At 36.6% G+C, this 27,467-nt stretch overlaps 2 protein-coding genes across 2 annotated transcripts; both read left to right on the forward strand.

Moving 5' to 3' along the window:
- The first annotated feature begins 19,405 nt into the window (after positions 1–19,405).
- On the forward strand, positions 19,406–21,133 carry LOC123525821 (uncharacterized). The gene has a single exon (XM_045304974.2). It carries the CDS (start codon positions 19,406–19,408, stop codon positions 21,131–21,133), a length of 1,728 nt encoding a protein of 575 aa, XP_045160909.2.
- A 293-nt stretch (positions 21,134–21,426) lies between these two features.
- On the forward strand, positions 21,427–22,437 carry LOC123525818 (uncharacterized). Its single transcript, XM_045304970.2, has one exon. The coding sequence runs from the start codon at positions 21,427–21,429 to the stop codon at positions 22,435–22,437; it is 1,011 nt and encodes a 336-aa protein (XP_045160905.2).
- Positions 22,438–27,467: the final 5,030 nt, after the last annotated feature.

The raw sequence follows: 27,467 nt of genomic DNA on the forward strand, positions 1-27,467 counted from the left end.
TGTTTAGGACAGGTGACTGATGAACACAAGTAAAGAAATTACAAACAATATAGCACAGACAATCTGCTGAATTAGGTCACATGGTGACTTTTCAGGAAATACCCGATGCCCCTCAGGCACCATTTGACACATGGGTAGAACTAGTGACCTTACGTCTAAACCGAAAGCGAGGGTGAGGGGGCAAATAATTAATCCAATAAAGAAAAGAATACATATTTGTTATTAAAAGACTTCTCTTTGTATGTTTTCATTGTATCATTTATGCAATTTGAGATTACATTTGCAGATACGATTTAAGGGTATAGTAGTCAAATGAATCACCTGTCCTTTATTTGATTTGAAAAACTATTTCACTGTGACCTTTACCTTTCACTATTTGACCTAAAATTTGATTGGCGACTCACATTAACCTTACGAAATATGTAATGGTTTGTGGAATTAAATGTGCAACACCTGTAAGAAGGTGCACGATCAGTTATATGTTACATATTAATGCCCTACTTTTTGTTTACGAGAAATTCAGCGAATTTGGGCAAAATGAAAGTTTTCTTACCAAAAGCCCCTCCTATTGAGCGATATTAAGTGGCCCCATTGTAGTAGAGTACTTCGTGCGAGGCAGCCATCCAGCTGGCTAACGGAAGGTCTGTTGCTCTACCTAGGTGCCCACCCATACCTAGGGGCACATGGGATCTTCCTCCACCATCAAGTGCTGGTAAAGTCGCCATATGACCTTAATTTATCGATGCGACTCTAGGTCAAACAAAACGTAGCGGACAGATTACTTTTGTTTACTTATCTTGCATTCTAAATCAACCATATAAACCTACTAAACTTTTTGTACTTATTAATAAAGTGTTTTCGCAAACCATGAACAATCTATTCAATCATTAAATGAGATTTGAATTGTTTTATACGGAAGCCTATTAGGGACATTTTGTCTTAGTTTTTATGCATTACCTCTTATGTGTGATGTATTTATTTTATGCGTTACATATTATTTATTACCTCTTAGATTATACACGTAAGGTAGAGGTGAAGCGGGAAACATGAACAGAATCCTTTGCTAATATGTGGAATGTATAAAGTTTTCTTTCACAAAGCTCGGCCGAATAGCTGTTAACTGAAATCTACTTTCTGCATGGAAAGCCTGATCTATGTACTTTGTTACCAAAGTATTTGGTCTTTATGATTTTGGCAAGAAAGTACGCTAAGAAGATGTCAATATATGCTGTGAGATGTGTGGTTCCCATAGGAAGATATATAGCCAAGACTCAGAATGTCCAGTAAGACTGCTCAAACCTATAGTGTTCAAATAATTTCACTACGTGTACTATAAATGCTATATAGAGAGCTATGAACACTTGTTGAAGAAAAGTTTGATTTAATCACTTATTAACATAATGAAAATAATTTTCATTTCATCATGTCAGTTTTCATTGCATCTGTGAAAATAAAGGTACTATTGGATATGATACAGATTTGGTTAGGGGACACTTCTATGACGTTTGAACCAATTCCTTTTCCTTAGGGAAGTTTTGTGTAAATTTAACTTGGGTTTACGCAGAACATTGATTTGTAGCAAAAATCGCACGTACGCTTTAAGAATATTTTCATCGAAATTCTTGGCTGAAAAGGGGACACTAAACTGCCGAAGTGATATATATTTTGTTTTTAAACGTTGGTGTAATGTGTTGAATAGCTTTTAATACTGGTGAAGTTATAAATACGCTGGAAGAATACTTCAGTCTTAGTGCGGCGCGAAATGCGAAGTCTTATTTATCATTTCTTGCATATATAAAATGTACATAATTTTGCATTAGGTATTTCATCTTACATCTTATGTCTAAGGTATTAGGCATTAGGTACTTCATCTTATGTCAAAGGTATTAGGAATTAGGTATTTCATCTTATGTCTAAGATATTAGGAATTAGGTATTTCATCTTATGTCTAAGGTATTAGGAATTAGGTATTTCATCTTATGTTTAAGGACTTATATACTCTTTATGATAAACAAAGTATATAGTTTGTATAAATATAGTGTTCAGACATAAGTTTGTTCAGAGATTACTAACTGCGCAGTTAACAAAAGACAACGCACAAGATCTGTAATGAAATATGTAATGCAAGACAACAACCGAGAAGAAAAAAAAGAAGAAAAAAATCAGAAAATAATAAATGAATCTATTTAGTCTGTTATGGGCAGTAATGAAATATAATAATCCTGCAAAACAACAAACTTAAATGAATCACTTGGAAATAAGAAATGGGTTTTATCGAGTATGTTTATGGGCAGTAATGAAATACATAATACTGCATATGCACATTTGCGCCAGTTTAAGCCATTCTCTATTTCTAGGAACAGCCAAGCCCCGACTTCCTTTTACAATAAGTATATTTTAACTAAGTCATGGCCATGGTCTGGCCGTGTAAATTCAAACCACAACACCAAAACTACTACGTAACATGTTTAATAACAATCCTAGCTCTGGTGACTCTAGGTTAAATACTTTTTGAGATATACATGACATATATTCGGACAGACGTACTGACAAGAATAATTTTAGGTCTCCCATAAAACAACAAGAAACAAAAGCTGTCGGTTGACAGCGCACTCGACTATTCGAAGAAGTATGGGTTCAAAATATTAACAAAAAGTTATAAAATAGATAAGACAAACAATCTACCTGTATTTTTGGATCTGGATATATCTTGCACTATATGGCAATTTGTGGCCATGATGGTAAGCAAGTGTTCAATGTTTCGAGTTATATGTCAAACATTTTAAACAAAATATGGAATTGTATGCGAAACGTAACTAATTTCTATTCCACAAGAAAACGCCATAACTGAGCTAAAGATCTTGTCCTAGTTATGTAGTCTTGCCTACATATGTATACTATTATGGTAAACAAGTGGTCATCAGAGGTACTTCTATTTCTGTCTCTAATGGCTTCAGAAAGAGACCACATGCCCTGTGTTTAAACTACGGACAAAGTTTAATGAAAATTCAGCAAAAGACTTCATGAAAAAAAATGTTTAAAGGTATTTCTATGTTTAGCTCTAGAGGACCCTACAAGGGCACCATTGAGGGTTTTGAAACAAATTTGAAAATGACCTTATAATGGTGGTACAGACCAGGTTTGATCAAGATTCATCATGCTGTTCATAGCATAAGTCGTTTAAAGCTATTTTCTAGTTTTAGCTCTAGTGGTCGCCAAAAGGGGTAAAGTGCCACAAGCAGTAATCGTTAACGTCCGCCAATTTGGTTTCCCTATTGAGAACTAGGCAAATCTAACTTTTGATAAGTAACACACAAGATATAACACCTAAGAGGTAATACGTAACATGTAAGAGGTAACTGATAATACGTAACACATAATATGTCATACATAAGAGGTTATGCATAAAAATTAAGACAGAATGTCCCTAATAGGCTTCCGTAGTTTTAAGATAAGACATCATTTATTATACAGTGACATGTGTTACAAGTGATGTTAATTATAACGTCTTTAACATTCGGTCCAGTTGGCCTCTATATCACCTGAGATATAAGTCGTAAGCAAGTACATAATGAAATTTGGAATAATATATATGAGCCGCGCCATGAGAAAATCAACATAGTGGGTTTGCGACCAGCATGGATCCAGACCAGCCTACGCATCCGCGCAGTCTGGTCAGGATCCATGCTGTTCGCTAATGGTTTCTCTAATTGCACTAGGCTTTAAAAGCGAACAGCACGGATCCTGACCAGACTGCGCGGATGCGCAGGCTGGTCTGGATCCATGTTGGTCGCACACCCACTATGTTGGTTTTCTCATGGCACGCCTCATATCAGAATGGTAGTTATTATGTACGTGAATGTGACTGGCTGATACATTGTGGAATTCACATCAGATCGTACTGATATTAAGACATTGACAGTATACATATATATAACATTATTCATACACAAAAACAACAAACACCTAAACTAAGCAACTTGAGAGCTGTACATATAAGTACAACGTTTTAGATAAGATTTGAGTCAATATTTTGAAACTTTTCTTATTTGTTTATGTGCATTGCGAAAATAAAAATTTTATGGTAGCTTTTTGGACATTGTGGAATGCGTAACTAAGAATAATGCATATATATTTTGAAAGTGAATATAACAGAAAATAGACTTGTCAAATCAGCCTAATACAATAATCAGCACCTTTGTAACTTTCCTATAAAAACAGTTTTCGAACTACGTCAAAAATGAATAGTTTTGCCATGAAATGGTGTGCTTTAAGCAAGCAGAAACTCTTGTGTATCTCATTTTATATAAGAAATGAATTATAGCAGAGCCAGGTTATATGCTCGCGGAAAAATTTAGCGAGCGCTTAGTCTCCGAGCTAATTATTCTACGCTGTGCGTAAACACATTCGTTTAAAACATGGTGCTGCTATATATCACTCCGACTCTAATATGTCTTTTGAGTATAATAGTAGATGAAATAGTGAGGGAATATTTCTTTGCGCATTTATGACTTCAAATAGTATATCGACATGTGATTGTGTTTTAATATTAATTAAAACATGGCGAAGAAGCTATATGATCCGCGGAAAAAATTAGGTGTGTGTTAACACCTTCTGTGTGCCTAATAGACATTTACGGATTAAGTCTACGTGGACTGTGGACACCTAAGGCGACAGATTTTTCAAGGGGACCGTCTCAGCATAGTTTAATTATATTATGCGCGATATGAAAAAGAATTTATAACGGCAATAGGGTTTGAGTTATTATATCATCACTATGCGGTAGGTGATATAAAAATTGGATGTGCCTGTTTTTAGATCGACTTTTCGAAGAAAAAGTAGAGCTATTGCATTCGCTCCGGCGTCGGCGTCTCCGTTGGTTAAAATTTTTGATAAAGTCAAATATCTCTGTTACTGTCAAAGCTATTGACTTGAAACTTAAAATACTTATTTACTATCAAAGTCTACACAAGGAAGAACAATCCCCATAACTCTGATTGAATTTTTACAGAATTATTCCCCTTTCTAATTTAGCATTTTTGGTTATAGTTCTTGATAAAGTCAAATATCTCTGTTACTATCAAAGCTGTTGACTTGAAACTTATAATAGTTATTTACTATCGAAGTTTACACCAGGAAAAATAATCCCCATAACTCTGATTGAATTTTGATAGAATTATGTCCCTTTTAACTTAGAATTTATGGTTAAAGTTTTTGATAAAGTCAAATATCTCTGTTACTATCAAAGCTATTGACTTGAAACTTAAAATAATTATTTACTATCGAAGTCCACACCAGGAAAAACAATCTGGGTTACTCCGATTTGAATTTTGATAGAATTATGCCCCTTTTTAACTTAGAATTTTTGGTTTAAATATTTGATAAAGTCAAATATCTCTGTTACTACCAAAGCTATTGACCTGAAACTTAAAATACTTATTTACTATCAAAGTCTACACCGGGAGAAACAATCCCTATAACTCTGATTTGAATTTTGACAGAATAATGCCCCCTTTTAAATAAGAGTTTTCGGTTAAAGTTTTTGATAAAGTCAAATGTCTCTGTTACTATCAAAGCTATTGACTTTAAACTTAAAATAGTTATTTACAATCGAAGTCTACACCAGGAAAAACAATCCTCATAACTGTGACCTTTACCTTGAAGCGAGCTATGTGCTCCGCACGTCGTCTCAATGTGGTGAACATCTGTGCCAAGTTTCTTTTTAAATCCTTCAAGCAGTCGAAACACGGTTATATGACCTTTGACCCCTAAGACGGACACACAGACAGACAAACGGTCAGACGAACACCAAAATACGTTCCTTCGGGCGTATAATAACAACAAAGGAATGGAGACGCAAGATATTACGTTTCTACAGTTTTCACAATGTTTTACCTGCTGACCTACATTTGATCCTAGCTAACCCAGTTAAGATTTATTTTCATTTCGGACGACGACGACGATGGAATACGGATACATTGCGAACAGATAAGCTCATCTTTTCAACTTTGTCGCAGATGCGCAACTTATAATATTTAAGAACCTTTCGGGAAAGTGTTATGACGTTAGATCAAATACTTTTTGCGATATGCATAACAAAACACCTCTCTGGCGAACAGACAGACGGACAGACAAATCCAAATCTTATCCTGTGCGGTAACATAATAAACCAGACCTTACCATCATTATTGGAATGTTTTCCTACCACACATAAATTAAAATTATCATGTTGAGACGGTCCCCTTGAAAAATCGATCGTCTTAGGTGTTCACAGTCCACGTAGACTTAATTCGTAAATGTCTAATAATTGGTTCAGAATGTGTAAATTAAGTGCAACACCGCTCTGTTATAAATTGATTCTGAAATGTATTTTTCATAATTAACGTAGCAGGGCAAGTACGGTAGCACTCATTCTCGACGCCTGTATGCCTCCAAATTATACGTCAATGTGGCAGGCTAAGGGTTAAACCATTTTACCAAAGTTTTGAAGATTTATGTTATAACTTTGCAATGCGGATGAAAGTAGGATTTTGTGTTACGATCATCCTTACATAAAAAATGTGACCCTTTGTTGTTTGCATAGATAAGAAATACACTCAGCAAAAGTTCTTACTCCACACTTCTGAAATATGAATACTTGTTTTTGCTATATCCGGTAATATATTTATGTCTACGTATCGTCCTACACATAACCGATATTATTTTAAATAAATACCATCTCCTTCATTGATTTCCACCGTGCACGTGTATTACGTGCTTTTCCTGTTTAAATATCTGCCGGTGCTTTACACGGTCCAAAATATGTGTATATGAAATCTATGTGATCAGTCCACAGTGAAAAACATAAAAGTTTGCTGTTTCCAACAGTATGCGCCGGATGACGTTAGATGAGAGAGGGCGCGCCTTCGGAAAGGTCCAGAGTGGCAGATCAAACCGAGAGGTACACGCTTAAACAACATGTTTTATACGAAATAATATTCGAAAACTAGTTGAAACGAAAACAACATTCGTGTGCTACCGTGGAGTTCAAAGTCTCCTGACCTGAACCCCATTGAGCACCTGTGTGATGGACTTGGGCGAAGAGTCATGAGTCTGAGACCTGTTACTCGCAATATCCATGAACTACAAAATGCTGTTGTAAGAACATGGAATGCTATTCCACAAGGGCGTATCCGACCGTTCATTCGATCCATGCGTTTAAGGTGTACAGCCGGTATTAATGCTGTCGGAGGGCACAAGAGATACTAAGAACTCGGATTGTATGACTTTTCATTTTGGGGGTTGTACTGTTCAAATTTTTCACGCTTCAATGAATTTGCCATTTTACACAATTGTTTCTTGAATTACTTTTATTAAATATTTGATCTATATAGTGTCCAAATTTTGTTGAAATATTCCAGTGTATGTTTTCATATACATGTATGATAATACCCCAGTCACACATACGGCGCGGATAGCTACGTTTAGCCACGGATAGAAACGTAGTAATCCGTATCGATCCATACCTGAGCCGTACCTCAAAGTAGTAATCCGTATCAATCCGTACCAACACTTGGTCAAAACGTATTCAAGACTTATCTCAAACTTGCAAGTTTCTCCACTTTTGAACAGCACAAAAGTTTGAGCGATCCGTAGCCATTTGAGTGTGACTTAAATCCAACTTGGTTGAAACTTATTCATCCGTAGTTAAACGTACTAAAACGTAGTTATCCATACTGAAACGTACCTCGCCATAGTCATGCGTATTGATCCGTAGCTGAAAGTAGTTATCCGGGGCTGCCCGTACTTAAGCGTACTTTAACGTAGTTCACCGCAGACCCATCCACGCGCTAAGCAAGTTGCCAGGCGCAGTAAAACGTTGTACGTCGTACCTATCCGTACTTATTCGCGTCCTGTATTTTTTGTTCCCCGTTTCTCACCATTTTTCCCGTGCTAAGACGTACTGCTCCGTACTTATCCGTTTTCTTATCCATGTCTGCCCCAACAGACCAATCCGATCCGCACCGTACCTCAACGCTCGGACATATCCGTATGTGTGACTGTAGCTTAAGATGATGTACATAAAGACAAATGAGCCGCGCAATGAGAAAACCAACATAGTGCATTTGCGACTAGCATGGATCCAGACCAGACTGCGCGCGCGCGCAGTCTGGTCAGGATCCATGCTGTTCGCTTTCAAAGCCTATTGCAATTAGAGACACCGTTAGCGAACAACACGGATCCTGACCAGACTGCGCGCATGCCCAGGCTGGTCTGGATCCATGCTGGTCGCAAATGCACTATGTTGGTTTTCTCATGGCGCGGCTCAAACTGATAATAAACAATACAACGACGATGTACTGAATGTGTCCATGGAGGTAATATATTATAGTATTGCCTCCATGATGTGTCATCACGGTCAAGGTATGATAAGCAAAGAATATTCTGTTAACAGTTCACAATTCGCTTTTGGATGATTAAATTCAGTTAGACGTTTTGCAGGCTAATGTTGTGCTAACCTCTATGGACTGCCAAAATTATTTGTCAACAGACCTGTAAATGTATAGCTGAATAGATTGAAATACAATCTGAAAAAGAAATGCAGAAACGTTATTCCATATTATAAACAAACAGAAGTAAAGAACAAATGAATAGCTTAGTGAGAGAAGGGGGCTCAATTTCATTTTGATAAAAATGAGAAAACCGTATCCTTTTATTCTAGAAATCTAAAGAGAATTTTCCTTCTTCTGATAATGCTTACAAAATGAGGAAAATATGCATAAAGTTTATGGTCTAGACGCCTTCTCGCACAAAAATTGTTGGACTTCTCCCCGTTCATCATTGGTTCTTGCATACATAGAATTGTGAAAAGTACTATTCGAATGTAAGAGAAATTTACAACAATCTTTTTTTGCCGCATTTATTGATACGCCTATTACGAACTTGCAGGAAGACTATCATAAAACTGTATGTTTTTTTCATTATTCCCATAATAATCAAAATGTGACATAGCAGCGCTCTCTCCTTGCACTAAGCCTTTCAAGTTCATTGACACCTATATACCCATTGATTGATATGTCTTGGTGAGTGCATCTTACAACAATCCATTTTCATTTTTTACACCACAAATTAGACGAGGCGGAATAAATAAACCGATTACTTAATTACCTTCCAGCTTCAATGAGAAACGATTACAATATTTTAAGTAAGACCAATGAGATTTTAAATCAAAATTCTTTTTATACCTTTTCACTCTGTTAAATGTTGACACGTGATATCTACACCATTTACAGTAAAATTTTACACTAGAAAATAATTAATATTCGCAATAAAAGACACGACAGCTACATTGTCTATCGATATTTCAAATTTCTTTAAACCGGAAGTAGTACGTTTCAGTTATTTACGTATGCAAAACATCTTAGACTAATTGGATTATATAATATAAACCAAATTATAACACGACCCGATTCATTTTGCGAACATTTGGCGATATTATGTACACAACAATTCACTTTTCTGACATCACAATTATTACGTCATAGCGTTAAACGGCATAACGGCACGCTGGAAAAGAAACCAACAGAAAACAGAAATACTTGATGGATGTCGTCAAGGATGTACTTAAAATCCTTAGTAACGTGTTAGATCGAAATAAAATATCTCATTTAGTGATTTGCTCTCGAATAAAATCATTGTTTGTCGCTCATAGCGTATAATTATATCATCCGGGTTGCGCCCTCATGATATAGATCTAATTCTTTCACATCTGAACTCCAAACAATCATTTTATTCAAAGACAAATTACAAAATGAGATATATTGTTTCTTAAAAATTTAATATTCCACCAATAAACTAGAACAACAACTTAATATTCCACTCGAATAAACCATAACGCTTAATATTCCATCAATAAACAAAAACAATTTAATATTCAACCAACAAACCAGAACAATTTAATATTCAACCAGTAAACCAGAGCAACTTAATATTCCATCAATAAACAAAAAGAATTTAACATTCCACAAATAAACCAGAGCATGTTAATATTCCACCAATAAACCAGAACAACTTAATATTCCACCAATAAACCAGAACAATTTTATATTCCAACAAAAGGCTACATCAGAACAACTTAATATTCCACCAATAAACCCAAACAGTTTAATAATGCACCGATAAACCAAACAATTTGATATTCCGTCAATAAACCAAAACGATTTGATATAAAATAAAAAAACCAAAACAACTTAATATTCAATCAATACACCAAAACAACTTAATATTCTATCAATAAACCAGTACAACTAAATGTTGTATCAACACACCAAAACTACTTAAATAGTTCTCAGTAACATAACATACTGTATCACAAAAACTTATGGAGCAAAAAACAAACAACAACAGAAAAACATATTACAAGACAAAATGACCCCTCGTCTCTCGAGGGAAAGGAACAAGTTTCATTGTTTTCTGTGGCGATTTGTTAATTATAGAAGAAGATCGGGCTATCGTAATTTACCATGTCAGTATAAACTCAAGTAGATTTTTTAACATTACACTTTCTATGAATACCATAATGTGCAACCTACATTTTTGACCAATCAGAGTGAGTTATTTTTTAAAAAATGTGGCTTCGCTCCGTTTCCCTCCCTATCGGTTTCTTTTGTCACGAAGAATTCACATCATAAACTCTATCTATAACATTGAAAGATGGTATTTTATTTTCTGCTATAGGTTACGGAAATTGATATTTATGTGATGTAAAATATACACCAAAATGATTTTCTTATATGAGAAACATTTCTCTTTAGAACTTTAGAGTTAAACTGGAAATAGCTTCTCTTATAGTATGTTATACGGTTACAGTCATAAATCATTATTTCATCATAGAAAGAAATAACTATTAGATAATTATACAGTCGGTTAGACATAACGGTCTTCTTAAAGAAATAACGATTTTGTCAACTTTATCACACAAAAATCACGCATTGAAGCGCTTTACTTTATTTAAAGCCCTGCTCCGCGGCTATTCAAATTCTTTTGTGTGTATGCAACCCATAATTACATTTAATTACAGGTTACTGTTAACGACCATGTGCCACACTTGGCACGGAAAACCATTGGTATTTCATATAGAATTTTATATTTAGACCACGATAATCCGTAAATAGCCAATCGCAAAGCAGACTTGTACCCGTCTATATTTCATATACAACAGTAGCGTTGTATATATATCGCGGGAAAAAACGCGTGAATTTCGTGTCAATTTACCATCTAACAATACAGGCGAACGCCGGAGTTAAATGACCTTGCAATATTCTCACCAGTTATCACTGGGATAAAAAATAAGACTGACTTGGAGGTAAATTCAGTTGACAACGTCTTAATATTAATATCGTGAAAATGACCCCATGTTATTAGATATCAATAAAATTGAATTACAATAAACTACATATTTGTAGTGTAGAACCAGCTGGGTAAAAACGTAATTTACACATTCACTGAAATGGTTCCAACAGTTGTAACTTTTTATGTTCACTTGTTATAAAAAAGACATGTCAGCACGATCCTTACATTTGCAAACAACTGGATCCAGTTCTTCGAAACTTTATCAGGCGATTGACTTAACGGTCGATTAACTTTATCAGTAGATTTCGACAGTTTAGAAAACTTAGAAAATCAAATGTACTTGTTAAGGATTATAAACACTAAATCATCTTTACAGTAACATTAAAATATCATACTAGTGTTTCCCACCCACCAAGACTAGTATCTTGAATAGAAATTTAACAGGCGGTTAGTTTAACAGCTTAGTGCAGTGGTCGTGGGTTCGAGCATCATTGGGGTCACGACCATGACTTCTCATATGACCCCAGTACTAGTTTTCATAGGAAACGGACTCGAGAGTGGTTACAATAAGCTTAAACAGTTAAAGCTTTCATCACAATCGAGCTAAAACAATTTAGTATAAACTAAACTAAACTAAACTAAATTACAGCCCGTTAAAGTTTCGAACAACTTGACCCAGTTAGAAAGTAAAACAACTACATCATTCTTACAAGAAGGGCACGATATAGTAAAAGGTATTCCTAGTCCTACGAGCATCTACCCACTAACTATATCCTGATAAACAAAGTAAACAAATAAAAAAATAACTTACTAACTAAAAAAATAAATAACCTGGCTATCTTCTTGAATCAATGTATCTGTCATCGTGTTTCGCCAACATGCAAACTCCTCACAAAAACTAATTGTTCAGCATGCAGTCCGATTTTGAGTATTTTAGAGAAATCCATACTTAACTGTTAGCATTAATTTTGTGATTGCAAATGACTCAAAGTGTTAATGAACGTTAAATCTTAGTAAATCTGGTATTTGAGTAAAACTGAATTTACACAACTAACCTGCATTATTTCATATGCCCTACTGACAATTAAGCGCTAACGGTACACAGATGATATTACTTTTATAAAAACACGTCAATCCTAATTTCTATTGAACGCCTGGGAGAGTTTACAATAATTGCAGTTTTTATGCCACGTGGTCTAAGTCGGATAGACAACTCGTGCCGTTGTCTACGGGATATATACAACTCGCTTTGCTCGTTGTATATATCCCGTAGACAACGGCACTCGTTGTCTATCCTATACATAGAATAAACTCTGTTTTGACAGGCGCCACTGTTCATAGTCAGGATTTTCATGCTTTTTCAGTGGCAATTCAAGGTTAAAAGGTAGGACGGGAGCAGGGCTTTAAAGGGTTTTGGTTCGTTCTAACGACTTATTCATTTTTGATCTTATTACGAGCGTTTGAAAAGTAGTGGCAACAGTGGCCGTCTATCGATACCTCGGTCATTTCCCAAGAAATGACTATGTGAGACCTTCAAAGTACTCCTCACCTGACTGTAGGCGTAAAAGCCACTCAGAAAATGCATTTTGGGAGCACTCTTTAATTACACCTGTATAGAGCGCTCCCAACTGTGCTGCGCGTTTCAAAGCGGCGCCCCTTAAGCATGATGTAATGGGATGGTTTAACCAAAAGCCACAAAGGGAGAGATTAGGGCTATATGGTGGGTGTGATAAAACCTCAATATAATTCTTCTTGAGGTATTCCTGTACTACGGCTGAACGATGGACCGGGGCGTTGTCATGTATCAGCTTGTGCCACGCGTATCTGTCCTTGGGCGCTTTGCTGTGTCGTGGTCGAGAAAAGCAGAGAGGACATTTTCTTTGTAAAGTGTACCAGTAACATTACTGTGTTCAGGGACAGGGACTCAAGCCACAATTCCATCCTATTTCTCAGAACATACATAACCCGCCTGACGCTTCCGCTCCGCCGAGCAATAACGGGCCTCTCGTTATTTTCAATTACCCACATTTTATCATTTTCTTTATTGTCAGGCTCAAAAATGTACAACCACGTCTCATCGCCTGTAACAATTTCTTTGATACGCCTAGATTTCTTGTTTTTTATATTTGACGAGCAGAGTGGAAGATTTTTCAACCCTCTCCCTCTTTTAATGAGGGGTCAATAAATGCGGTTTCCAGCGTGCACAAATCTTAGGAAGGTTTAGTCTTTCTTTTAAAATCAGAAAAACCGCTGACGAATTAAGGCCCGACATTTCCAATATCTGCTCCAATGTGCATCTTTCTCGATTATTACTTTCACGGCATCAATGTCTTTGTCAGACACAGCAGGCCTCATCTTTTGTGCTTGTTCTCCCCTCTTTAAAGAGAGATACCCATCGGGCAATATTGCGGTATGGCAGCACACTGTCCCCGTACACTTCGGGCTTTAATTTCTGGTGCGCCGATGCCAAGCAGTCCGCGTATCTTACAATACGCCCTCTGCTCTTGCGTAAACTGCAGCTAGATTCAGTCAGTTTTGTCAACATGTATTTCAACTGCTAATTAAATGTGCTTTTGCACGTGATTTAAGTGCCATTTTCGGTGAGTTGGACAGAAAAATCAATATTTGTTTCCATTGATATGCCACACTTGTTGGTGCACGTGCAAATGGTGAAAATACTGGACCTATATTTTGTATGATTTTAAAGACCCACCACGACCTAGTGACCTACTTTTTTCACCCACAAAAACTTCATGAAAATCATTCTAATAATACAAGTAATATACAGCTATACTACAAGTTTTCCGGTCGACAATTTAGGCCATTCCCGAATAAATATGTTTTTTCAACTTCATCTGCAATTTTTTTCAGTCATTCTCTTTTCAGCATAGTTTTAAGAATATAGATGAATAACTATCTTACACTGCAGAAACAAAATGTAATTGAAATTTAACTAAATACACTGATTTCTGTACATATACGAGGGTCATCCAATAAGTTCTGATAATGGTCCCATATCTTTTTCATCTTATATCGCAAAGTAATAAAACATGGCACGCATGGCCATTAACTATTACGCTATTAATTAACGCCGAATACGTGTATGTGCGTCATATGACGTCATCACGTTGTAACGTCATTTAGACGTCAATTTAGCATCATTGCCGCGGTAAGTCAAGCTGAACAGCGTGCGTACATAAAAATTGAGTTTTTGAGAGGGAAAACAGGAAAGGAAATCAGAAGCTTGTGGTGGATCTGCAGTGTCATCTAATACAGTTTATAGGTGGATAAGACGTTTTGCCGAAGGAAATTTTGACATTTCCTATGACCCCCGCAGCGGACGGCCGATCGAGGCTACAGACAAGTTTCATGTTGAAAAAGTAAAGAAACTTTTGGATGAAGATAGACGTTATACATGTGAGGAGTTAGCTGAGGGTGTTGGAATTGCTCATAGATCATTTCATACGATATTAACGAGGCATTTGAAAATGCGGCGGGTTTCCGCGAGATGGGTCCCTCATCACTTGAATCGGGACCAAATGACGAACAGGGTAGTAGTTGCAGAAAAACACTTAAAGCGGTATGAAGATGAAGGAGATAGGTTCGTAAATCGTATTGTTGCAATAGATGAGACGTGGTTACGAAGCTATGAACCTGAATTGAAATCGCAATCTTCCGAATGGTACACTCCTGGGTCACCAAGGCCTGCAAAATTCCGACGAAAACAGGGAAATCTGAAACAACTGGCAATTATGGCATATGATTATGGTGGTGTATTGGCTACAGACTATGTTCCACTTGAACAGACAGTTAACGGAACGTATTATGCAAAAATGATGCAAGAGAAATTGAGGCCAGCTATACATAAAAAGCGACCCGCACTCTTAAATGCGGAAGTAGTGTTGAAGTGTTGATTCCTGACAACGCGACGCCGCATAAATCAGACCCGGTGACGTCACTAATTAGTGAATATAAATGGGAAATATTATCGCATCCGCCGTATTCTCCAGACTTAAGCCCATGTGACTAAATCTACATTCCGTATGGAAAGCCTGATCTAATGTACTTTGTTACCAAAGTATTTGATCGGTATGATTTTTGCAAGAAAGTACGCTAAGAAGATGTCAATATATGCTGTGAAATGTGTGGTTCCCGTAGGAAGATATATAGTCAAGACTCAGAATGCTCAAAATTATAGTGTTCAAATTTCCATTCAAGATGCTATATAGAGAGCTATTAACACGTGTTGAAGAAAAGTTTGATTTAATCATTTATTAACGTAATGAAAATATCTTTCATTTCATCATATCGTTTGTCATTGCATCTGTGAACATAAATGTACTGGATATGATACAGATTTGGTTAGGGGACACTTCTATCACGTTTGAACCAATTCCTTTGCCTCAGGGAAGTTTATGTGTTTAACTTGGGTTTACGCAGAACATTGATCCGAAGCAAAAATCGCACGTACGCTTTAAGAATATTTTAATTGAAATTCTTAGCTGAAAAAGGGACACTAAACTGCCGAAGTGATATATGTTGTGTTTTTAAATATTAGTGTAAGGTGTTAAATAGGTTTTAATACTGGCGAAGTTATAAATACGCTGGAAGAAAACTTCAGCCTTTAGTGCGGCGCGAACTGCGAATTCCTACTAAAGTCTTATTCATCAGCTCTGGCATATATAAAATGTACATAATTTTGCATCAGGTATTTCATCTTACATCTAATGTGTAAGTTATAAGGCATTAGGTACTTCATCTTATGTCAAAGGTATTAGGAATTAGGTATTTCATCTTATGTCTAAAGACTTATATACTCTCTATTTTGGCTATCGTACTTTATAATAAATAAAGTATATAGTTTGTATAAATATAGTTTTCAGTTACAGATATAAGTTAGTTCAGAGAACACTAACTGCGCAGTTAACAAAAGACGACGCACAAGATCTGTTGTCAGAGCCCTATAAGTGCAACTGCGCATTTGGTGTTTGCACAACCTTTAGCGTTTATCTTTGTACTATCCTTGAAGTCTCCTTTAACGGCAGAGTGAAGGAGTCGTAAGCACCAAACAGCCCTGGCAAATATTATTTCCTAGGTGTATCGTAAGAGGCGACAAAAACGGGCTTTAACATCTGAAATATGTCCTACACTAGATTCTAGCAGGAGGGCACTTTTGATCCCGAGTATTGTGTTGTCCAAAATCCTCCTCCTGTAAAACAAGGTGTCAGTTACTTTTACAACTGGTACTAATGGGTTAGTTTACCCAGGAAAGGTGTATAAACTGAATGCCTTAGCATGACGTGAAAGCGACGTAAAACCCAACATTAATTGGCCAGGAAACTAGGGCAATTTGAATGGAAACGTCGGCAAAGAAAAGAAAGTAATATACTTTTTTAGTGTTAAGAATATTACATCACTATTGACCTTGGTCAAATGAACCAGACCTGCTAATATCTTTTTCATTTTGTTTTGAGTGTATAAGAAATGGGTTTCATTTAGTCTGTTTATGGGCAGTAATGAAATATACAATCATGCAAGACAACAAACTGAAGTAAATCACTAGGAAATAAGAAATCGGTTTTATCGAGTCTGTTTATTGGCAGTAATGAAATACATAATCCTGCATATGCCCTTTTGCGCCTGTTTAAGCCATCCTCTATTTTTAGGAACTGTCAGCCAAACCCCGACTTCCTTTTACAATAAGCATATTTTAACTAAGTCATGGCCATGAATGGCCATGGATTGGCTTTGTAAAATGAAACCACAACACCAGATGTACAACGTAACATGTTTAATAACAATCCTAGGTCTGGTGACTCTAGGCTTAATACTTTTTGAGATATACATGACATATACGGACAGACGTACTGACAAGAACAATTTTAGGTCTCCCATAAAACAGCAAGAAACAAGAGCTGTCTGTTGACGGCTTACTCGACTATTCGACGAATTGATGGAAGTATGGGTTCAAAATATTAACAGAGATTTTCTCACAAAAGATAAAAAATAGATAAGACAAACAATCTACCTGTATTTGTGGATCTGGATATATCTTGCACTATATGGCAATGTGTGGCCATGAAAGTAAGCAAGTGTTTTAAGTTTCGAAGTTATATATCAAACATTTTAGACAAAATATGGAATTGTGTGCGAAACGTAACTAATTTCTATGCCAAAAGAAAACGCCGTATCTGAGCTAAAGACCTTGTCCTAGTTATGTAGTCTTGCTTACATATGTATACTATGATGGTAAACAAGTGGTCATCAGAAAAAGTTGTTTAAAGGTTAAACGTCATTTACAAACTGCTGAATTCTGTATTTAGCAAATAATTTTTATATGGAATAATTTTCATATGTTTCTCGAGTGTAAGGTGTAAAACATGATAAATTCTTTCATTTTAGCTGGAAAAAGTAGATAAATTATTTTACAGAAATAAGTAAATTCAGTTCAAATGTGTATCTAAAAATATTGAATATTTGTTTTTGTGTTGCCATGGAAACAAAATGGCTGCGAATTTGGCCAAATATTTGAATGCTCATAACTTTCTCATTTTTATTTCGATTCTTTCACTTCTTTAAATGAATTAAGAAATCCAAGCTGATGAAACTAAATTTAGAACAACGTTGCCTTTCCCTTTAAAGGTATTTCTATTTCTGTCTCTAATGGCTTCAGAAAGGGATCAAACGCCCCGTGTTTAAACTACAGACAATGTTTGATGAAAATTCAGCAGAAGACTTCATGAAAAAATGTTTAAAGGTATTTCTGTGTTTAGCTCTAGAGGACCCTACAAGGTGACCATTGCGCGTTTTGAAACAAATTTGGGAATGACCTTATAAGGGAGGTACAGACCAGGTTTGATCGAGAAACATCAGGCTGTTCATAGCAGAAGTCGTTTAAAGCTTTTTTTCTAGTTTTATCTCTAGTGGTCACCAAAAGGGTTAAAGTGCCACAAGCAGTAATCGTTAACGTCCGCCAATTTTGTTTCCCTTTTGAGAACTAAGCAAATCTAACTTTTGATAAAACACAAGATATAACATCTAAGAGGTAATACGTAACATGTAAGAGGTAACTGATAACACGTAATACCTAATATGTCATACATAAGAGGTTATGCATAAAAACTAAGACAAAATGTCCCTAATAGGCTTCCGTATGGAGTTCATTTAATTTAATGTTGTATTATGATAGAGTTCCCCTTGGGCCGGTGCTAGAGGCGTGACGTGTTCTCAGGTGTGTTTCACTTCTTCTTACGAACAGATCCAATTTATACAGAGTCTGCTATTCCTTTTGCTTGGTTGCGTAATTTGCTTCGAACGGATAAAGAATTTAGGATCACAGCTAGAAATATACCTAAAGTGCTAAACTTCTTCTTACTTTACCAACAGGGGCTCCAGATAGAATATTTAAGAGATGGAACGTGTAGAAAATGTAAGTATTAAGAGCAAGAGCATCCAAAGGTCGGATTGTATGCATGTTGGCTAAATGAGTACTACAGCGAAGTGAATGCGAGGATAAAGATGTAAAATACCCTTGAAATGGAAGGAGAGAGACAGTACCGTCACACTTAAATACGTTCACGAAACATTTATGGCGGATTATATCACATTCCCTCGGTTAGATACTGCTCTTGATTATTCCATTGGTTTACGAGAGGTGTTCAACTGATATTTGAACTCTTCAAAAGTTATGTATATGTTCAGTGACTTGTTTTTCATTGTAACAAATATTATATCTGAAATCCGTTACAGTAATAAAATATTCTGGAATTCTTAGATCAAGACAGCAAAGTTGTACATTGAAACGCTTTGAAATCGGCCGCACATCCTGCCATTTCCATAACCCGAGCTTCCTTCATGGGATTAAACTTTGCATGGTGCATGTCGGATAACGTACATTTATGTATCACAACGTTTAACGCTATTTATTTGTATTACGTTTTGGCGTCACTGACGTCACTTCCTGATATTGTAAACATCTTGAGTTTGAATAATAGATTCATATGAACCAGACGTGCGTTCTTATATAGAGTTTAACCGCAACCCCCCACATTTTGGTGCCATGACAAACGCAACGATGAAAGTAGATAAATTGCGATCACTGAGAGACAGCCAACGCAAAGTTATTGAAATTCAACTTGAGAAAATTCAACGTGCTAAAGAAAATTCATCGATGTTGGAATTTCGAACAATCTTGGAATCAATTACGAACAAAGTAGAAAATTTGAAATCACTGAACGAGAAAATTTTAGAACAGACAGAAATAACCGAAAGTGAAGAGGAACTTATCAGCAGTGAAGAATTTTCGTTGCAAATTGAAATACAACTTCGTCAATTTCGTGAATTTGACAATTTTTCAAACCAGGAGAGAAATAATTCGTCATCTTCAGATCAACATCAGACTGTAACTTTTCCGAGCGCTAGCAGTGTACATTCAGCACAGTATCATCGTCTTCCTAAATTATCGTTACCTACTTTTGAAGGAAATATTCTACAGTGGCAATCGTTTTGGGACTCTTTCAGCACTACTGTTCACACAAATCCGAACTTGTCAGATGTGCAGAAATTTAATTATCTACGATCGCAGGTGGATGGCGACGCAGCCAGAACTATTGAGGGATTTGCACTTACGAACTCCAACTACGTTAAGGCAGTCGAACTTCTACAGGAACAGTATGGGCAGGCGCATAAAATTGTACACGCATACATGCAGGCTTTGTTACAACTTCCGTCACCAAACAACACGCTCAGCAGTCTGAGAAATAATTATGATAAACTTGAAACCTATATCCGTGGACTTGTATCATTGAATCAACATCAGGAATCTTACGGAACACTTTTAGTGCCAGTTGTCTTTGATAAACTTCCGGCGGAAATACAAAAATCCTTAGCACGAGAACATAAGGGCAGTAATCTTCAGCTAAACGAACTTCGCAAAGCAATTTACGAGGAAATTAACGTTATGGAAGCAGGTCAGATCAACAGCCACAGCATATTAGAAAACCCTGCTACAATGTCACTCTTAACAAGTTCCTGTCCTAAACAAGGATTTCAGCGGAATAAAGATAGGAAACATTCTCAGCAGCAGCAACATTCTCAGCAACAAGATCGACGCCCTAGTAACCAAAAGGTATGTGTTTTTTGCTCAAGTAACACACATTTAGCAAATGACTGTAATGTAATAACTGATTACACATCACGAATGACAGTTGTTAGAAATAAACGCCTCTGCTTCAATTGTTTGGGTACGCATCAAGTGTCGAAATGCAAATCGCAGAAAAAGTGCAGAAATTGTCAAAGGAGACATCATACAAGTATTTGTCAGAATACAGACAGTACAGAACAGACACAAAACGGTACTATATATTCAACACCAGGTCAAAGTTCAAGTAACACCCAAGTTCCTCAGCAAGCGGCGACTCTACATACCTACGATGACATCACACGCAAACAGACGACATCCTTACAATTGTCTTCCATTGTGCTACTGAAGACGGCTATATCAACAGTTACTTCCGGCATGTGTACAGCAAACACAAATATATTGTTTGATGAGGGATCACAACGATCATTTATTACGCAAAATCGAGCAGAAAAGCTTAAACTTACAACAACGGGAACTGACACGATACATCTCGCAAGCTTCGGGAATTCAACAAATGAGGTCCGACAGTTGGAAACAACCAGAATTTATTTGATCACAACTTCCGGTGAAAAGATCCCGATAGATGTGTTGATAGTGCCAACTATTGCAGTGCCTCTACAAAATTACAACAGAAGTGTGACAAACTATCATAAAATCTGAAACTTGCAATCAGTAACTCAAACATTAAAGTCGAAACTACATAGTACTGGCGAAAATTTTTACTATGGCGCAGTTTTAATGAAGTTGTACTGAGTGAAGTGATCGTGGTGATAAGTGAATCCAAGATTGGATACCTCCTCTCCGGTCCGGTTCCATTTCAACCGTCAGGACGAAAACCTACAACCAATCTAACTCTACATGTTATCACACAAGCTCCGAACGAAATCGATTTAGAAAAATTCTGGAAGCTTGAAAGCTTAGGAATTGAACATGATGACTCTGAATACGACAAAATGGATTACATGAGTACATGTCAAGAGAATTCCATCACGTTTACGGGTAAGAGATACACAGCCGAGTTGCCATGGAAATTAGATAGCCCACCCCTACCTACAAACTATGACATAGTGAAGCGCAGAACTGGAAACTTATTAAACAAGTTACGTCAAGACCCAGTTACACTGAACCATTACAATGCTATAATAAAAGATCAGATAAAGAAAGAATTCATAGAAGAAGTCATGCCTACAGATGAACCCGGAAAGAGAGTACACTACATTCCCCATCACGCCGTGAATAAGGAATCTTCGACAACACCCATACGCATTGTGTACGATTGTAGTTGTCGGATGTCACGAAACCACCCGAGTTTAAACGATTGTCTGCAATCTACACCACCGCAACTCAACGACTTGACAGCCATATTAGTTCGATTTAGATTTCACAAATTTGCAGTTGTTAGTGATATCGAGAAGGCGTTTCTACATGTGGGACTACACGAGAAGGACCGAGATGTCACACGATTTTTATGGCCTTCAGATCCAACTAATCCCGACAGCCCATTGAAAACATACCGTTTCAAGTCCGTGCTTTTCGGATCAGTTTGCTCCCCTTTTATATTAAATGCAACAATACTGAAGCATCTACAGAGAAACTGCGACAATTGGATCAGCGAAAAACTGTGCAAGGATCTGTATGTAGACAACTTCTTGTCCAGTTTTGATAAGGAAGCAGACGTATTAAGAAATTTTCGGGAGTCACGTGATCTTATGTCAGCTGCAGGATTTAAGCTACGATCGTGGAATTCAAACAGTATCTTGCTCAGGGAAATGACGACACATCACAATGTACTCGACGAAGATAAAGTAACAAAACTGTTAGGATTACGCTGGCAACCAGAAATGGACATAATGACATTTGCAGAAAGACCAATAGACACAAACCCGATTACGACCAAACGTTATATTTTACAAAGTACATCACGAATATATGACCCTCTCGGCATACTCAGTCAGTTACCGTAAGAGCCAAGTTACTGCTCCAAGATATTTGGAAAGAACATTTCACTTGGGATACACCACTGCCTATTACTTATCAACGGAGATGGTTGAACATAGCGGCAGATTTGAATACTTCAATGAAAACACAGTTTTCAAGACATTATTTTACAGGTGCAGACGACAAATCAGTACCCTGTTTACACGTATTCGTCGATGCTAGTACACAGTCATACGGTGCTACAGTTTACATCAGCAAAGGCGATATTTCAACCTTAGTAATGGCAAAGAACAGAGTTGCGCCAGTTAAAACACTCACTCTACCAAAGCTTGAACTGATGGCAGCCGTCATAGGAGCCAGATTATCACAGCATTTACAGTCAGCACTAGGAATACAGGAGATATACTATTGGACTGATAGCCAAATTGTACTACATTGGCTCATTAACACAGAAAAACACAACCGATTTGTGAGAACACGTGTATCAGAAATCACAGCTTTAACCGGAAATCAGAATTGGCGATACTGTCCAACCCAAGAGAATCCGGCAGATTTATTGACCCGTGGAATTTCTGCCAAACAATATCAAGAAAGTAATTTATGGTTTAATGGACCATTGTGGATCACCCCGAAGTCTCAGTGGCCGACATGGAACGTTAGAGTCTCAACCGTATTATCTACTTCAGCAGACGACAAAACCGGAAGTCGAACCAACGAAAAATCTCCAACCCACATGACGAGAAAAAATAGTTTTGCAATCCAAGATGTGATTGAAGTGACTAGATTCAGCAAGCTTAAACGATTACTTCGCGTCACAGCTTACGTCTTGCGATTTATACGTAATTGTAGAACAGTAAGCCGGTCAAGAAACAGTGGTTCCATAACACTACAAGAACTTGAGAATGCAGAAATGTTACTTATTCAACAGTGTCAACAGAATTTCTACAGTGAAGAAATATCTAATCTACAATCCGGAAAATCACGGTTACCGGTTGTTAGACAGTTACGTCTTTACCTAGATTCAGATGGTTATATCAGATGTGGAGGCAGATAACACAACGCACCCCTGGACGAAAATACCCGGTTTCCTATTCTCTTACCAGCAAAACATCACCTGACAAAACTTATCATATTTGATGCGCACGAGAAACAATTACATTCAGGTACAAGTGCAACTATCTGCCACCTACGACAGAAATATTGGATTCCAACAACACGTCAATGTGTAAAATCACTACTTAGAAAGTGCACAATATGCCGTAAAATCAGCTCCAAACCCTACCTTGATTGACTTCAGTGGAGCACTTTACGTCCGAGGAGAGTCCGGCCGAGAGTCCAAGACATATGTGTGTCTTTTTACATGTGCGGCTACCAGAGCAGTACACCTTGAACTCGTGCATGATCTCACAGAAGATTCATTTATGCAAGTGTTTCGGAGATTCGTTAGCAGACGATCATTCCAAAGGCTGATAATATCGGACAACGCAACAACCTATCATGCAGCGTCTGATACACTGAAGAAAATGTTCGAATCCCAAACATTGAAAGACCAACTCAATAGTACAGGAACAGAGTGGCGATTCATCCCAAATCGCTCACCGTGGTTTGGCGGATGGTGGGAAAGAATGATTGGACTTGTTAAAACCACACTTAAGAAGGTACTTGGTCGGTCATTCGTAACTTACGGATCCCTGCAGACGATACTTACAGAAATCGAAGCTGTTCTTAATGACCGTCCTCTGACATACGTTACATCCGATACTTCAGACCCAGAACCGCTTACCCCTTCGCATTTACTATATGGTCGAAGGATAACGACTCCGGTGGATTACTCAGCTATTCAGAACGTAAACAGTAACCACAACACAGCAAATAAACAGGTTCGAATCCAGCGAGAGTTACTCAACCGATTTTGGGAGAGATGGAAGACTGATTATCTTACGTCATTACGTGAACGACACACGCAAAGCGGTCAAAACAAGCAGACGATAAAAGTTGGTGACGTGGTACAGGTGCATGAAGACTGTCCTCGATTACGATGGAAACTTGCCGTGGTGGAGGAACTGATGACGGGTAAAGATGGTTTAACCAGATCAGCCATGATCCGTACCGGAAGTGGTCTTACAACACGAGCTATTAAGAAACTTTACCCCCTTGAGCTGAATGAAAATGAGAGACAGTAATTTCATGCGAGAATTTATCAAAATTGAATTACGGAAATACGTGAAATAGATAAACTGTGTATTTAAGTATACATTTATAGACTGACAGAGTAAATTTATATTAACTGAAATTATGGATAATTTGAATTACATAGACACTGTACTTTAATAGTTCTAGAATCTACGCGAGAATGTGATTTATGAAAGACTTATTCTATGATTTGATCAGCATTCTGGGATAACATTTTCATGATATTTTAAATATGGATATTTTTCTATGTTTCAGATTAATTAACTTTGAAGCATTTCGCGGCCCCCAGAATGTCGGAAATAACGTACATTTATGTATCACAACGTTTAACGCTATTTATTTGTATTACGTTTTGGCGTCACTGACGTCACTTCCTGATATTGTAAACATCTTGAGTTTGAATAATAGATTCATATGAACCAGACGTGCGTTCTTATATAGAGTTTAACCGCAACCCCCCACAGTGCACTTGTTCCCGATGCTGCTAAATAGGCTTCGTGAAACGTGTTCCTGATATTTAAATGTTCACTTGAATACAGCGTGAGAACTGCACTTCGTTTTCAAGTTTAAACTGTTTGATATTAGAATGTTCACTTGCGCAAATGAAGATATCATGCGGACTAAACTTCGTTTTTAATTTGACAATGCCATATGTACGTATCGAACATAGTTAACTGATATTTAAATGACTGTTTTCCTGTGAAAACATATGTATCATGCGGACTGCGCTTCATTTTCTATTTGCACTGTAAATATGGACGTATCGGACATAATTATCTGATATTTAAATGTTCATCCTCGGACTTTTAACACATCACACGGAAGAAAATATGCTGTAAATACAATCATTTATCTTTTGGTTGTTAGACCTCAGCAGCCTTGAAAGATTTCATATTGCTTTATTTGCCCTGATTGGATTTCTGTTATGGTTTCGATTCAAATAAAACGTACTTAAATGTACACATTTAGACTAAGTATGTTTTGTAGACACGCATATACGAATAAGAATACGAATTTTATTAAACATAAAACATATTACAATGTTTATAGCCAATATAACTATACAATACAGTGAGAAAATGACAGATTCAACATTTTCTGAAGAGAACATTAGTCAACATGAATAATTTTCAATGGCAATTCTAACAGGTAACTTTTCTCAAGTGACACGTTTCTTTTTTGCAAAGTATAAAAATTTAGAAAGAGTGCAAACAGTTTTCTTGGATTTTGACGACAAAAGATTATCCAATTTAGACACAGACGGCCAACGACAATAATACGGTTTTTTGGGGGCAATGCCCCCAGATTTAACAAACCGTCTTTCAATTTTCTCGTCGAGCTTATGACCAACCTGACAACACACAGAAAACAAGTTTCAAAGTATTTACCAAACATAACTTTAATATTGCATTTTGCAATTATATTTTTGATCCAGACATGATTAAATAGATCTACACATTTTATATTTACAACAGTATCTGAAGAAAACTAAACTGCATTATAAATATAAATTATAACAGATCTACTTAAGCGTAAGAATAATAAAGACGCTTGATTTGATCACGTGATCGATTCTGAAACCGACACTTGTTTTGATCATGTGACCTATTCTGAAATCCAATAACTAGTTTCAATACGCTCAAAAAAATGTGTTCTTGATTCTGCGTGAAAATAGCAACTACTAAAGAATTGCAACGCCACTGATAAGCCGATAGATTATTGATTTTTTCATCGCCGTGCCTCGACACCGTTGTGGATTAGACTCTTCCACGCGTTGTATGCTACATATTTCTGTATTCGCTAAGACAGATCAGTGTAACAGACTACGTTGTGGATGTGTATATGGAGTTTTGCCACTGTAAAGATGATTTCAGTCAAGTAATTTATTCTACTGTATATATGCTTTGATTAAAGACATGTATATTTTTTATTATATCTTACCTGAAAAGCCTGCTTTATTCTTATTTTCGTCAGAAAAGAACAAGCATTTCAAGTCTAATTCCACACATCATACACATATAAAACTTGTACTTTACATTTTAAAATGTCATTTGTTATCATATATCTATTTTTTTTCTACAACTTCAAATAATATATATATAAATAATAATAGTATTTAATTTTCTCCGACTTTAATGACATGTACATAATTGGGGATGTGTGGGGGAATCGAGCGGCTCCATGTCACTGAAGTTGCTGCTTTAAGTGATCTACCGGAAATCATTGCGTAACTTTTATGCAAAATGGCATGATAAAACATATGTCACCTAGGTTATCAGAACATGAAATCCTTTCGAGGTTCCCTAATTAGAGCGGATCATAAAATTTACTGAAGCATATAAGATGGCTTTGATATGATACAATTTAATGCCTTCGGTCATCAATGCCACTATATATGAACGAACACGAACGTGTAGTAATAAAAAATGTAAATTCGTTAGATATGAATCAAGGACTTTAACTACTACTGATGGGAAATACCTAATGTCTGGAACAACTGATACGTATTAGACCTTCCTGCTAATATAAATCTATAATTTTCTATTTTTTACTTTACATGCTGGATCATTTTCATATTGAAACTGTATAGTGCGCAAAGTCATTATCCGTAATTTAATAGAATAATTATGATAAAGCTGAATTCCGCAAAAATAGAACAAGATTTCAAGTCTAGAACACACTTCCCTGCTGCTACACGCCCCCTCCACTCTCTCTCTCATCTGACCGCTGCCATTTCATATTTCAAATAAAAACTTTCAATTCGAAGAATCAATAGAAATGATAACAATTTTAAAATGATTACTATGTTTGAATACGGAATGAATTCATCCCCCCTTTAGTATAAGTGGATACAATATGAAAG

This window comes from Mercenaria mercenaria, chromosome 3 (genome assembly GCF_021730395.1).
Source record: "Mercenaria mercenaria strain notata chromosome 3, MADL_Memer_1, whole genome shotgun sequence".
NCBI classification, from domain to species: domain Eukaryota; kingdom Metazoa; phylum Mollusca; class Bivalvia; order Venerida; family Veneridae; genus Mercenaria; species Mercenaria mercenaria.

What these genes read in the sequence shown, in the direction of transcription:
- LOC123525818 (XM_045304970.2), top strand. Translation starts at nt 21,427, where the DNA reads ATGGATTACATGAGTACATGTCAAGAGAATTCCATCACGTTTACGGGT.
- LOC123525821 (XM_045304974.2), top strand. Translation starts at nt 19,406, where the DNA reads ATGAAAGTAGATAAATTGCGATCACTGAGAGACAGCCAACGCAAAGTT.